Consider the following 17,058-nt stretch of genomic DNA (forward strand, 5'->3'; position numbering starts at 1 on the left):
AAAACTAGTAATATAAATTATTTTATTTAATATACTTTATATTAGCAGTTTTACTATATATAAAATTAAAATTCTATATAAATATTATATATAGTATTTATAAATATAGTTGTTTATTAAATATAATATTATAAATAAAGATAATTTAGTAAATTTTAATATTATAAATTTTATAGACTAATTAAAAATAGCTAATAAAATAGTCTTTTTATATATAATTTTTTAATTTATTATATATTTTTTAAAAGTTAAATACCAGCGGCAATAGTTTAGAGCTTTTGAATAAAAAATATTTAGCTGTATACTATATAAAACTTTATATAGTATTTTTTTAAATAAAGTTGTATATAAGCCTATTTTAAATATAATTAATAGTAAAAACTATATAATGCTAAAAATAGTAAAATAATTAATTATTATCTATAATTAAAATATACAGCTTAATAAAATATCTATTTTTAATTTTAATAATTAAATTAAAATTAAATTAGTAATATATAGGATTCTAGACAATACTTTATTTTTAATATTAAATTATAAACAGCTGGTATTCTAGTATATTATTTACTATAAATATATTTAATATTAATATATTTAATATTAATATTTAGCTAGTATTTAAAATAATTTTATATAATAATAAATTTATTATAAACTTTACTGTATTTTAAAAAAAATACTTAATAGTAATAAAATATATAGTTTATAAAAATAATAAAATAATATATACTAGTTTAGCTATATATTAGCAGTAGTCTATATATATTAGTAAATATCAAATTTTTAACTTTAGACTAAAATTATATAGTTTAAAATATAATACTAAAAGTACTTGTTTTTTTTATAAAGACAGGGATTATACAGTAATAGAAAAATATTTTTTATTGAATATTAAAACTAATAATATATTTTATAGAATTATATATTTTATATTTAAAAATCTAAACTATATAATAATATACTTAATATATTAAAATTAGTATATTAGCTAGTTTTTTAATAGTATTAGCTATAAAATTAGTAGAAAATAAATATATTATAATATTACAGCTATATAAACTATATATAATATTAAAATTTATTATATTAATTATATAAAAAAGTACTAAGCAGTACCGGCAACAGTATAGCCCAGTTATTTACTATTTTTAATAAAAAATATTATATTTTCAGTTCTAATATATATATATATATATATATATTAGCTGTTTATATAAAATAAAATTATTTATTAAAATTAGTATAAGCTATATATAGTTTAGCTTTAGTATATTAAATAGCTTACTCTACTTATTTATAAGTTTAATAAATATAGTACTGTAGCTAATAGTATAAAAAACTTTATTTATTACTATTATAATCTAATAAATATAAAGTATAAAAGTAGTAAAATATTATTTAAAATATACTATACTTTTAATACTGCTAAAATTAAGTATTTAATTATATCTATAATTTAAATATTTATTTATTAAAAATACAGTATTAATATTAAAATAAACTAATACTATAAAAATATTCAAAAACTTAAAGTTTATATGAACTATATTAATAAATAGTAGTTGAAACAACAGTATAGAATTTATAGACTTAGATACTATATTAATATTTATACTTATATTTTTTTATTTACTAAATTTAATAGATATTTATTTATAAACTAATTTTTTATTATATTAATAAAAAGTATAAAGTATTAAATTTTTATTAGTAGTATTAAACTATTTATATTTATATTATATATTAAAGTTATACTAATCTCTACTACAGCTATAGCTGTTATTATATTTATAGCTATAGTTTTTACTACTATTCTAGCTGCTGTAATTACTATAATTAAATATAATATTAAATAAAATCTTATTATTAATAATAGAAGCTAATAATTAAAAAACTAATTTTTGTAAATATATTTAAACTATATAAATTAAGTATAAACTAAAAAAATATATAGTATTTTTAAAAGTTATATACTAATTTATAATAAATAGCTGTAAAGCTGTAATATTTTAGATTATTATAAAAAACTACAGTAGTTCTGTTTAGTTATTAACAACTTTAATACTATATAATTTATTAAAAGTATTTAAAAACTTTATAAAAATATATTTTAATTAATAGTACTGTTATAGTATAAAAATATCTACTTATTTTATAAATAAACTATAGTAGCAAAGCTAAAAATCTTATATAATTTTTTAAAAAAGTTAATATATTTTAGCTGCTATATTACAGTTCTAAAAGTATACTAAAAAACTGGCTTTATATATAGTACTAAAAATAATAAAAATTTAATAGTTTAACTAATTTTTTTTAAATACTAAAATTATATATATTTAGTAGAATATAGTTTTTTTTTCTAGTATTAATAATACTGTTTTAAAAGTTTTATAATATTAGTAGATTATTATTATCTACTGTATATACTATAAGAATCTATAAATATTTATTTTTATTTTTTAAATAAAAAACTAGTTTTTTAAAAATAGTATATCTATTTTAAAGTAATTTTTAAATAATTAAATTTTTAGATTTAAAATAGTTATATAAGTTATATTACTATACCAGCCAGTTTATCTAATCTTTTAACTTTAGTATAGTTTTAAAAATATTAATATTAAATAGATTTTTTATTAATATTATAGTATAATATATAGCTATACTACTTATATAGTAAAAATATATAATTTATTAATTTATAAATTAGTAGATACTGGGCCTGGTTGCTAAGCCGGCCAGAATATTTTAAAAACTTTTTTATTTTATAAAATATATAAACTGTAGATTTAAAGTATTAAAAGCTGTTAATATTATAAATATTAATATAAATAAAAAAATTTTAATAAAATATAATAAAAAAAACTATTTTTAATAAAAAACATAGCTATAAGGGCTTATAACCTGTAACAGCTTAATATATATAATATTATATATGTAACTAGCTATATACCGCGTTGGCGGTGGAAGTGGTGAGGTCCGAGATCATGTGACCCTGGATATCTTTTACAAAAGCTATTTAGATTACTACTTCTACAGTAAATATTTTAGTATAAAATTTAAAATTTATTTTTATTACTAAAAATACTACAGCTGCTTTAGTAGAAATAATTATATTAATAACTTCTAAATCTTCTATCTTTATTTTTTTTAAATATATATTTAAGTTTAATAAGTTTAAAGATGTTTAAAAAAACCTTATCTACTTTACAGCCTAGATTAAAAATAAAACAACTACTACTAAATTTTAAATTATTTATATAACCAGCTGTTTTTTAGGCCTTATATATATCTAAGTACTACCCTATTTTTAAAACAGAAGCTATTTTATTAACAACTATACTAATATTTTAAAAATTTTAAAATAAATTTTTAAAAATTTGAATAGTATTTATAATATATATAATAACCTATATTATCTTTGCCAAGGCAGTAGAAAGTTTATAGTTTTTTTTACTAAATTTTAATATTTAGTTATAAAAGCTAAAATGTCCAAAGCTGCCCTATTAACTATACTAAAATAAATAATCAATAAAAAATTAAAAACTATACTACTGTACCAAAACCCCCTAAACCCTAATAAATTTTATTTAAAATTTACTACCTTTTTTTAAAAACTAAAAAATAAAAGAATTTTAATAACTAATAAGTATTAAAACTAATTTTAAAGATTTTTTATTAACACAGTACTATATACCTAGAAAGAATAGTTTAAATCCTAAAATAAAAACTATTTAAGAAGATTTTTTATTTTAGAATATAATTTTATAAATTTATTTAATGTATACTACTAGTCTTTTTATCTAAAAACTAACTGCTGTAACTGTTAAAAATATTTTTATTATAAATTAAACTACTATATCAAAAACTATTTTAAATTTAATACTAGAGTATTATAAGTAGTATTTATATATTTTTTATTTTTAAATTTTTATATTTATTTACTTTTAAAATATTATTTACTTTCCTGTTGTTTTACAGAGCTTATTTTTAGTAATTAAATTTATTTACAGCTTTTATAAACTTTTTAATTTTATTTTTTATTATAGTTTAAATATTTTTATTTATTTAATTTAAATAAATAGTTAAAAAAAGTAAATCTATTTTAAACTGCTAATAGGCCAACTCCCCTATATAATTATATAATATTTTAAAAGCTCTATTTAAAAAATTTGTATTAAAGATTTTTTAAAAGAATTAATTTAATAGTTATTTTTATTATTTTAAACCCCAGAGGTACAAAAGTCTTAACCTATACTATAATTAATACTGAATACTTTATTTTAAAAGTAATAAATAAAAGCTGGGCTAAGACCTACTTATTAGTATTATATTTTTTAAAAATTTATAAAATAAATATAAAATTTAACAGCTAATAAAAAAAGTTGGGCTGTATTATTTATTATATTTAAATAATTCTAAAAATCTATAACTATATTAAAAAACTTTTTTAATTATTTATTTTATTTATTATTTAATTATTTTTAGCTTTTTATAGCTAAAAGTCTATAATTCTTATACTAGTTAATTTATATATATAGTCTAGTTTATTAGCTAGTACTACCAGAATTATTATAATAGTTTATTAAAATTTTAAAAAGTTAAAATACTATATAATATACTAGTAAAAGCCTACTTTAAAAATATTATATTTTTAATTAAAAATCTAATCTTATTATAATATATCTTTCTAATAGAAAAAATATAAAATATAAAATTTATTATTATCTAAAAGTTTTAAATAAACTTTTATCGCAGCCAGCTAATTATATACTTTTAAACTCTAAAAAGTAATTTTATTTAATAATAAAACTAATACTAAAAATAAAATTTACTCTATAAGTCTACTTTTTTATAGATAAATATATTAATTTAAAAATATAGCTGGTCCAGTAGTAATTAAAACTTTTTAGTAATTGTTTACTATATATTTTTAAAAAAAAAAGCTGTATTTATATTTATAATATATATTAGTTTAGTAAAAGTAGTAATTGATATAAAACTAATAAATTTAAATTAATATTTAAATTTAAGAATAAAAACTTTTAAAAAAGAATTTAGTATTTAATCTGCTTACTGTGGTTCTGTAAAAACTACATAAAAATATTTTTTTAATACTTTTAATTAATAATATTTACTGTAAAATCTATTAAAATATATTTTTATTAAATATATAATCAGCCGGCTGTTTAATATTATTATTAATAAAAATCTAAAACTACTTTTACTTAAAAAAGTAGTTATATATAAAAAGAATAATATTTATACTACTATTAATTTAATATAAATTATATAATAGTTTAAAAAAAACCTTAGCTACTACATTTTTTTTAAAAAGATTAGTAAATAAAAGTAGACTATATATTAATATATATAGTATTGGATTTCAGCCCTGCCCCTATATTTATAGTAAAAAACTAAAACTAAACTAATATTAAGTAATAAATTTATAAAGATAAACTAGATAATTAACTGGTTTTATAGTTAATTACAAGCTAACTAGTTTAGCTAATTACTATTAATATAGTAGTAAAAAATCCTATTTAAGCCTTAACTACTGCAGTTAAAACTACTATACTAAAAGAAATTATTACTAAATATTTTAAGTTTAGCTGTGACTGCCGTCTGTAGACTTTAGTATATTAAGGTGCTTGCATCTTTCTGTATCAGCTGTATTAATAGTTTATATAGTTTACTGTAGGTAATATACTTAGCCTCTTAGCCTTTTAGCCTTTTTAAAATAAAACAACTTTTTTATATTTTATTATCTGTAATATATATATATTACAGTTGCTAGTATATTTTATATATACTTTTAACTACTTTATTTTATAGTATATTTAAAAATTATAATTTTTTATTTTTTAATATTATACTTTATATATTTCTGCTTTGTAATATACAAAAGTATATTAAAATATATTAGTTTTAGGCCTTATTAAAAAACTAGTTGCTTATTTTCTTTATATTTAATATTTATTTGTTTAAATACTTCTAAGCCTATAATAGTACCTTCTATTTTTATATCTGCTAATACTTTTTTTTATTAAAAATAAAAAATAATTTTAGTAAATTTTATTTAGTTTTATTTTTTAAATATAACTTTTTTATCTGTTATTTTAACCGTGTTGAGTGCTTAACTGTATTGGAACTTTTATCTATTATAAAAATACTAAAAAATTATTATTTTAGTATTTTTAAAATCTTATTTTTTTATTACTTATAATAATTTTCTATATATTATATATAACAGCTGTTTAGTTAATTAATCTATATATTATTAAAATATTATTAGAAAAAGCAGTATTATTTTATTAACTATACTAAATTATTTTTACTATTTACAGATAATTTTTTTTAATTTTTAAAAAATATTTTAAATAAGTATAGAGTCGACTAATTTATTAACTAAAAAAATATCTGTATTTGTTTTTTTAAATAAATAAAAATATTTTATAGAGTTGGTATATTAGTTATAGAATTTTTAGTTATATATATAGTATAAATTTATATATTAACTTAGTAATAATACTCTGTAGTATATAAATATATATAACTGTATACTATTAATCTACTTTAGAATTATAATTTTTAATAGCTGCTAAATTAGTTTATTAACTGCCCGTTTCTAAGCAGGGCTGTTTATAAATTTTTATATCTAGTATATTATATATTAAATCTATCTAATTATTATATATAGCAAAACTAATAAAAATTAGATACTTACTTAAAAGTAAGTTTTTAAATTTTTTAAAATATATATATTTTATATTAGTTGCAAGTACTGTATTAATTACTAATTTAGATTAATTTAACTTTAAATATTTTATTACTTTTAATATACCCGGCTAGTTTAATTTATTTAATTTTATATAAAAATTATTTACTATACCTATTATAATTATATACTACTGCTGTACTAAAATTAGAAATATTAATCTTTTTAAAATAATAAATACTAAGTTTAATCCTAATAAGGGACTGTCTATTAGTTTAGTAGCCCAACTGTCTGGTAGTAGTAAAAAACCTATTAATATTATTATATAAAATAATTTATATACTTTAATTTTTAGTTATTAAACTAAATTAATACCTACTTTACTAATATTGATAGATATTATAATAAAAATAGTACTATAAATTATATTAATAAATATTTTAGTATTAGTACTAATAGTTGCTGTTATAAAAATTCTTTTCTACTATAAAATATAAGATATTTAAAGACTAATAAAAAATATTAAAATATTAGTAATATTAGTAATATTAGATGTTAAGATATTAAAAGCAAAAAATAATAAACTAACAGATATTAAAATATTAAAAATAAAAAATATTATTTATATTAATTTAGTAATAATCCTAATAATTCTAGCTTAAATAATAAAAATAATAATAATCTACTATTTTTTTTAAAATAATTAATATTAAAATGGCTATAGCAGTGACTGTAGCAGTAATAATTAATATTATTAAAATTAAAATAGTTAAAATTAAAATCTTTTTAATTTTAAATATAATACTAAATATAATAGTTAAGGTTCTATACCTAACTTTTTAAAGTATTTATATTAGTAGATAACTAATAAAATTAGCTATTTCTAGTCTAACTGCCCTTTTAATAATCTAATTACTAGTTACTATAAAAATCAAAATAATAAAAAATTATATTATTAGAATATATATCTTTTTATTAACTATTTTTATAATATTATTAATTATAAAGGCAACGCTACTATTAAAGCAAATATCCAGATATATTTTATTAATACTATATTATAATAGTACTAGTTTAAAGTTACTAATTATAAAAAATATTTAATTTATATATTTAGTTTAAAAAACAGTTGGTTTTATAAGCTGCTATATTAATTCTGTTTTAATATATATAATACTATTTATTATTTTAATAGTATTATATATTTATATAAGAATATTTATACTAACTAATTAGTTAATATATTTATATAAAAAATCTTGCTATATATTTAGTCCATCTATATTAATAATATATATAATTAATTATATATAATATAAAAACATCTTAATCCTAACCTGTAGAATAATATACCTAAGCCTAAAAAATATACTATATTATTAATATTTCCATAGTATTTTAAGTATTAAATATTCTAATAGTAAAATAAAGTTGCTAAATATAATAGCTGTAGAACAAATTACAATAAATACTATAATAAAAATATAGTAATAAAAAAAATTATTATAATAATAAAAAATAGTTTAATTACTATAATGAACAAAATAAAGATAGTTAACTATAATACAGCTGGAATTCCTATTTTTAAACCCCCTATAATAAATATAAATATAGCTAAATAAATATATTCTGTATATTTAATAGACCTTAAAATATATTATATATAGTAAATACTATTAACTAGTATTTTAAACTATAGTATTTTTAAAACCAGTACAATTTATATTAGTTAATACTACCCTAATATTAATTATTTTTTAACTATAATCTACTAAAAAACTTTATTCTAATAGAAATAGAACTAATATAAGTTAAAATTAGAATTAATATTAATTATAAAATTATTTCTTTTAGAATAGTAATAATTATTAGTTATAAAATTATTAAAATAAAAGATTTTTTAATATATATATAGTATTAATATTACTTTTAGTAATTAGATACAGCTGCTGCTGTTAATAAATCTACTATTTATATTTTATACATTTTACTAAGCTGACTATATTTTTTCATTATATAATTTATTTTATAATTAGCTATATTTTAATTATTTTTTATATAACAGCTAAGTATATATTACTTAAGGTAATTCTACCTTATCTTTTAGCTCTAATATAAATATTAATAAAAATATTTAGTTAATTAGTTTTAAAAAGGTGTTTTAAATACAAGACCCTATTATTATATTATAATAATTATAATATTAAATTTATATTAAATAAATAATTTTATAAATATTTTTTCTATAAAAATATACTGTATTTAATTACAACTGTTATATTTATATCTGCAGTATTTAATATTATTAAATTCTTAAAATTTTTAGCTAAACTAGTATATAGTTTTAACTATTTTATATTTTTATATAATTTGTACTCTGTAACTGCCAGTATTAGAATTAATTATACTAATATATTATATAATATATATATTAACTCCAGCTGCTTAGCTACTATTATTAGTAAAAATTTTATTAAATTAACTACAGTTAATATTTAACTATTATATAAGTTATTAAATATTAAAGGCCTTAGTTTTAGCTACTATACTATAAACTATATAATATTTTAAATTAATTTTTTTTCAATTTAACTTTTAATTTAAATAATTTTTATTTACTAGTATTACTGTTTAAGCCCAGGTAGTACCTGGTATAAAAACTAGACATAAAAAATAATATAATGGTTTAAAAAAATAGTTTCTAATTTTAAGTATAGTATATATATATTATACTTATATTAAGACTTTGTTTTTATATTCTAATATAAAGCTATAAAGTATATTAAAGTATATATAGTATTTTAAAAATATACAGTTGTACTACTGTATATAAATATCTATATTTTTATTACAATTAAAATATTTAAGATTTTTTTTAAAATTTTATTTTTAATTTTATAGCTACTATATCTACTAGAAATATTGTTTTATATATATATCTAATAAACTATAATTTTTTTAATAAAATATTTAATACAATATTTAAACTAATTATTTTAATCTGCTATACTTATTTAAATATACTATTTAACAGTAAATTTATTATAGTATACTATATTAGCCCCGACTATACAGAATATACTTATATTTAAAATAAAATAATATTTAGCTGTAGAATAGTTGTTAATATTGTTAATTTTAAATATTACTATTATATTAATAGGGATCTAGCAGATATATCTACTATAATAGCTAATATTACTATACTAAAGAATATTTTTTATACTCTATACTAAGATACTACTGGTCTAGTATTTTTATTATATTTAATACTAATAATATTATTATTCTACTAAATAGAATAATTATATACAACTGTAGTAAAAAAAATATAGTTAACTAATTAATTTAAATAGTTAATAGCTATAATATTTAGGTACTGCCTAACAGAAGTAATATTAGTACAGTTAATCTATCTAAAAAATATATAAATATTTTTATATAATAGTAAAAAAACTATATTCCTAAGATATATATATATTATATTAGTTTTTAAAATAAAAAATAATAGACAATATATTTAAATTTCTATAAAATTAAGATAAGCTGGAATTTGCTAAATCTTATATACTATTTAGCTATTCTGTTTTTATGATATAAAAAAATATCTGGAAGAAAAACAGTAAGTATAAATATAAAAACTATATAATTATTAATTTGAAAAATACCAATACTAAAGCTATTTAAAATATTTATTTTATTTTATATTAAAAAATATATTTAAGCTTATTTATTACTGTTAATATATTCCTATAGTTAATAATACTAAAATATTTTACTAATAGCCTATTTAATATAAAATATTAAAAGTATTTTACTATTTTAAGTTATTAAAATTAAAAATTTTTTGATATTATTATTATAAAATATTTTAACAGTATTTTTTATATTTAATATAATATAGAGTTATTTTTACAGAATCTAGTACATACTAAAATATATATTAATAATTTTATTACTGTATTTACAATGTTTTATACTATTATTAATAATAGTAAATAAAAAAAACAAAGTTAATTTTAATAGTTATCTGTACTATTTATATAAGATTTTTAAATATATAAAATTAATTAATTTAAATATTAAGCTGAAAAAAATATTTTTTATATTTTTATTAGTAAAAGTACTTAGCCTATAAGTTAATATTTTAAAACTTATTATATCTAAATTAAAACTTACTGTACTGTATATACTATTATTTTTTTATATTTTTATTAAATTAAAGTATTATCTTAGACTTACTAGTTGCTTTTAATATTAGATATATTGATATATATAAAAAGCAGCCCTGCTGTAATAATAAAAAATATTTCTATTAAAAATAGTTTTATTAAAAAATATTTTAAAAAAAACTACTCTGCCTGTATACCGGTTAAGCCTACTAAAAATAAACTTAATACTTCTAAAGTACTTTAATATAATTTTTCTAATTTTTATATTTTTATATTTTTACTTATTTTAATTTTAATAAATAGTAATATATTAATTTTAATATATTTAAAAGGGCTATAGTATTATAGTATATTATATTTTTAAGTATATTATTACCCCAGATAATAAACTACTTTTATTTTTTTATACTAAAGTATAATCTATTTTTTTATAAGTCATCTTCTATACCCTGTAGAGACTTACTATTAGCCTATAAAAATAAAAGTTGCCTATTTTATATAAATAATTTATAAACTATATTAAATAATTAAATCTATATCCACGCTGCCTATTATTTTTATTAATTATATATTAACTATAGAAATCTGTATTTATAATACTATATTTTTATATAGAACTATTACAGTTAAAAAGTTATATCTATATTTTATTTATATTTTTTAATATATTTAGTGATTTACTTTATATATATATTACAGATCTAATATTATAAATACTATAACAGATATTCTGTTTTATCTTTTTAAAAAAAAATAATTTTCTACTGTATAATATTAATCTTAATAATTGTATAGAAAACATATTTATTTTTAATATTAAAAATAAAGATATTAAAATATTTAATCCTGTTAAAGTATTTACTGCTTATATATTTAAGTAATTATTTATTATATTACTATATATATCTAAAAAATTTAAAAACTATATATACTATAAATATATTTTTAATTTTTATATATATAAAATTCTAAGTATACTCTACAGTAATACTAAATCTGTAAACCCAGCTGTTCTTTTTTATATTAAATATAATAGTTTTTTATATATATTAAATTATATTGTATATAGTATTAATAATAACAAAAATATTATATATTCTAATACAATAATAACTAAAAAACCTTGGCTATATTTACTATACAGTCTAGTTTAAAATATTTTTTATATAGTATATAATAATTAATATTACCAAGGCCTAGAAAAGTATTTTAATACTTTAAAAAACTTAATATTTTACTATTATTAATATTTTTTATATATTTATATATATTACTATTCTAATTATTGCCTATATTAAGTTTCTAAGTATAAAGTATATAGTAACTTACAGCCTATTATTCTACTATGTATTTTATTTTATACTATTACTCTTAATTTTATTACTAATTTTTTTTATATAATAAATATAATTAATTGCTTATTTTAGTAGATAAATTTATAAAAAAGAATAAAATATATTCTAGGCAGAGCAAATTGAAAAGTACTAGAATAAAAAAAAATAATTTTTATATATTTATAAGCCTATAATTAGAGTGTATTTTATATATAAATTTTTAATTAAAACTAATGATTTATTACTAATATACTTTATAGTTTTTTAAGGGCTTAAAGTACCAGTAGCTATTTAGTACTACCTATTATTTTTAAACAAATAAAAGTTTAAAATATATAATTTAGTTTTTAAAAGGTATACTGTGTTATACTACTATTAAAAAACTATTCTAAATTTTATAATTATAAAATTTTATATTTTTTAATAGGTTATATACTATATAAGGTTATATACAGTATAAAGCTTAGTTAACTACTTAGTTTATTAAAATTACTTATATTAATTTAAATATATTAAAACTTTATATCTGTATATTTTAATATAAAAAATACTATTAAATATACTGTAGTCGATATAAAGTATAAATTCAGTATTAGATATAAATTTATATACTTTAATATAGGTAATAAAGTATATTTAAAACTGTATAAAAAATACAGCTTGCCTACTGCTAAAAATATTTTATATAAGCTAAAATATTAGTTTTTTAGTTTTTTTAATATTAATAAATATATTAAATATTATATATACTATTTTATATTATCTAATATATTTAAAATTTATCTGGTTGTATTAGTATTGCAACTGGAATCTATTTTTTAAAATATTAATCTATTTAGCTGTTAACTACCTAAACTACCTGCAGTTAATAAAGCTGAAGACTAGTAGAAAATTAAATATATTTTTAATAAATGTATATATTACTACAGGTAAGATTTTATATATACTAAGTATTTAGTTTACTGGCTTAGATATAGCCTAGAATATAATAAATAGATATATAAATAAAATTTTAATTTATCTAATTTTATTTAGATATTTAAAAAGGGTATTAATTAACTGATTAACTATTTTTTTATCACTTTATATTTTTTATTTTTATTAATTTCTATATATTTATCTGTATTTTATATTTTCTGCTTTATATCTTTTATATATTTTTAGTATATTTAATATTATTATATATTTCTACTTATATATATATAGTATTAAGAATAATATATTTTTCTACTAAAAATAATTATAACTGCTGTCTGCAGACTTGAATATATTAAAATACTTGTATCTTTTTATATCAGCTGTATTAATAGTTTATATAGTTTACTGTAGATGATGTACTTAGCCTCTCAGCCTTCCGGCCTTCTTAGAATAAGACAATTTCCCTATATTTTATTATCCGCGATACGCGTATATCACATTAGCTATACTAAAAAAATAAAAAACTTAAAGTACTATATATAGTAGATTAAAATAGTAGATTAAAATAAATTACTATATAAACTATAAGATCTACAGCTAAGCCTATAATATACTTTATTGATAAACTACTAAATATAAAAAATAACTATATTAAAAAAAATAAAAAGTACTTTATAGAAAAATCTTTAACTAATTTTAAAAATATAAATATATAAAAATCTACAGTTTATATTTATATGTATACTATAATTAATAAATAAAAAATTAATTAAAAAACTTAAAATTAAAACTAAACTTTTTTAGTAGATTTTATTTTTAGCTGTTAGTATAGTTAACTTTACTAATATAACAGCTTTACCTTTTTTAAGTTATATAAAGTACTTTAAATAACTTTAAAAAAATTATATTATATAATTTAATATACTATATTTAAAAGGGCTGTTAGCTTTAATAAGCTGTTTAATCTAGCTTTTTAATAGACCTTTTCTTTTATAAAGAGGTAATTAAAAAGTTTTTTATATATATCTAAATATAAATTATTATACTTAATATTTATATTAGTTAACTACTATTATTATCTGTAAGCTAAATAAAAATACATATACTATATTTAAAAATTCTTAATCAATTATTTTATTTAACATACTAGATAAAGCCTTTTAATTGATTGTTACTACTAGAATTAGTTATATAATAAAAGCCTTTATGTTGTGGATTTCGACATTATCAATATTCTGCCGTTGGCTCCCGCCTTGCAGGTATTCTTCAGCTTGGTCAACTTCCTAAACTTTCTTCTTAACAACTTTATTATTATTAATCCAATTATACCTTACTTTATTAAACCATATTATATAGTAGTATATCCCTATTTTAAAACAGTTCAGAAAGTCGCCTCTGCAGATATACTATTTATCTTAATATACTTTCTTTCTTATTTTCAATTACTAGATTACTATATTAATTAATTTTTATATTTCTGCATCTTAAGGTTCCCTCCGGCTGTATTTTAAATTTTTATATTTTATTATTTATACCTATATTTATTTATAGATTACCTGCCCCACTTAGCTCTAGCCCTGTTTTATAATTTATTCAAGTAATTTTATATATCAATTAACCTTACTAAATCTTATATTACTATAATTTATATTTTATATTACTTATATTCTTAGCTTCTGTACTAATTAGTATTATAATTATTTTTATTAATAATCTTTTACCACCTATTTCTGCCTTTTTTATTTATACATTTTTATTTTTATATTATAGTTAAAATTTTATTAGTTTAGAGTAGTTTAAAATATTTATGTGGTGGCTTATTTATATATTTATTTATTTAGTAGTATTAATATTATCTAAATTTGTTTACTAAATTATTAAGTATTTTAATTTAACAGTAATGTTTATATTTTTTAAAATCAGCTTAATAGTACTATTTTCTTCAAGCTTACTTTATTACTTTTATTATATTAATTATATTTTTTTATAAAAAACTATATATATTCTCTATAGGATCTTAATAAGCTTATTTTAAATAAAAATATCTGTATTTTTTTTATATACCAAGTCCCTTATTAGTTTTAATCTATTTATAGTTTAGCTAACTAATAGTTACTTCTAGAACTTGCCGGCTAATTTTATTAAACTATGATATTCTTTGCAATATGTATACTTTTATTTATTAATAAATATATTTTTATTATCTTTAATATTAGTTTTATTATTTTGGATCACACTAATACTAAATCTTTATTTAACTAAGCTTACTATACTAAAACTCCCTATACTAAGTCCTATTACTACATTTACAAACAAATTAGTTAACCTAATAAATATCAGCTTTGAAATATCTAAATATAAAGATGTTAAAAAAGTTAAACCTTAAACTTTAAAGTATATTATTTTTAGTACTTTTTCAGCTAATAAATATTTATATAAATTTACTTCTTATTCTTCTACCTTTCCAGTTTTTAATCCTGTATTCATTAATTAATATAAAGTTAAATATTTTAACTCTTGATATAATAGACTATGTAAATATATATACAGCCCTAGTACCTATACTATAAGAGATATCTGGGGTCATGTGATCTTGGACCTTACCACTTCCACCGCCAACACAGTATATAGCTAGATATATATATAATGATATATATATTAGCTGTTACAGGTTATAAGCCCTTGTAGCTATATTTTATATTAAAAATAGCTTTTTCTATTATTTTTTATTAAAATATTTTTACTTATACTAATATTTCTAATGTTAACAGCTTTTTATACTTTAAATCTATAGGTTTTATATTTTATAAAGTAGAAAAGTTTTTAAGGTATTCTAGCCGGCTTAGTAACTAAACCCAGTATCTACTAATTTATAAATTAATTAACTATATACTTTTACCACGCGAGCAGTGTGGCTATATATCATACTATAGTAAAAACTAAAAATCTATTTAATATTAATATTTCTAAAATTATACTAAAATTAAAAGGTTAAACTAATTAGCTGGTATAGTAATATAATTTATATAACTACTTTAAATTTAAAAATCCTAATATTTAAAAATTACTTTAAAATAATTATACTATTTCTGAAAACCAGCTCCGTATTTGGAAAAAAATAATATATGTTGCATGCAGAGTTCGCCATGGCAAGACTGCTATAACAAGCGGGCATTCTGCCACCCCTTACCGCTCAGGCGAGAGAATGTAAATAGCCGTTGAGATATTAAAGTTTAAAAAATTAAGCATCTATTTTATAAATTATTATTTTTTTAAGCCTTTAATTGGCAATACTAATAGCATATCCCAGTAACAATTCTTAGTTTATCTAAAAATCAGATAATTTAATAAATTATTAAGAAAGTATTTTTAAGTTAGTTTATTTATCTGAATAAGTATTTTATTAGTGGGATATCTACAGTACTACTAAACACCTTCCAGCTTTTTTTTAGCTACTTATTTTTTTTTATCTAAACACTTATTTTTCTGCTTATTCGAAAGTATATTATTAATCTTTCTTTATTATTTACTTATTAAATTTTTAATATCTAATACTTTTTAATACTATTTTATAGGGACCCAACTAATTATTACTACTAATAGTATAGACAGGCTTATATATAGATTATATAACTAACTATAATCCTAGTTCTATATTATTATATATTTACTTTTTTAACAGTTATATACTGCTGTACTCTTCTGTATATTAATATATTTAAAAAATATTATTTTAACTATCTACTATATATTTTATTTTATTAAAACTAGTTATAGAAAAATAAATATTGCTATAGGTATTTTAACTGCTGTATAAATAATTGCAAGCTAGTTTTTTTTACGCAGTAATTCTAAATCTAAGTATATATATTCTGTTAAATAAAATAATAAAAAAATATTTAAAGCAGTAATAAGAAAA

The 17,058-nt window shown here is 16.0% G+C and overlaps 1 protein-coding gene across 1 annotated transcript; it reads right to left on the reverse strand.

Annotated features, from left to right (window-relative positions):
• Positions 1-10,842: 10,842 nt before the first annotated feature.
• On the reverse strand, positions 10,843-15,726 carry BO86DRAFT_377993 (uncharacterized protein; the record flags this gene model as incomplete). Its single annotated transcript, XM_025670605.1, has 26 exons — positions 10,843-10,847; positions 10,895-10,907; positions 10,958-10,963; positions 11,127-11,141; positions 11,351-11,357; positions 12,010-12,014; positions 12,078-12,083; positions 12,217-12,219; positions 12,475-12,522; positions 12,773-12,783; positions 12,890-12,891; positions 13,081-13,102; positions 13,714-13,721; positions 13,754-13,765; positions 14,022-14,030; positions 14,240-14,244; positions 14,287-14,296; positions 14,469-14,472; positions 14,564-14,584; positions 14,696-14,716; positions 14,801-14,815; positions 14,861-14,873; positions 15,092-15,098; positions 15,408-15,421; positions 15,600-15,616; positions 15,699-15,726. The coding sequence occupies 26 exons, from the start codon at positions 15,724-15,726 to the stop codon at positions 10,843-10,845; spliced, it is 327 nt and encodes a 108-aa protein (XP_025529316.1).
• Positions 15,727-17,058: the final 1,332 nt, after the last annotated feature.

Source organism: Aspergillus japonicus (genome assembly GCF_003184785.1).
Source record: "Aspergillus japonicus CBS 114.51 unplaced genomic scaffold BO86scaffold_14, whole genome shotgun sequence".
Classification (NCBI taxonomy): Eukaryota; Fungi; Ascomycota; class Eurotiomycetes; order Eurotiales; family Aspergillaceae; genus Aspergillus; species Aspergillus japonicus.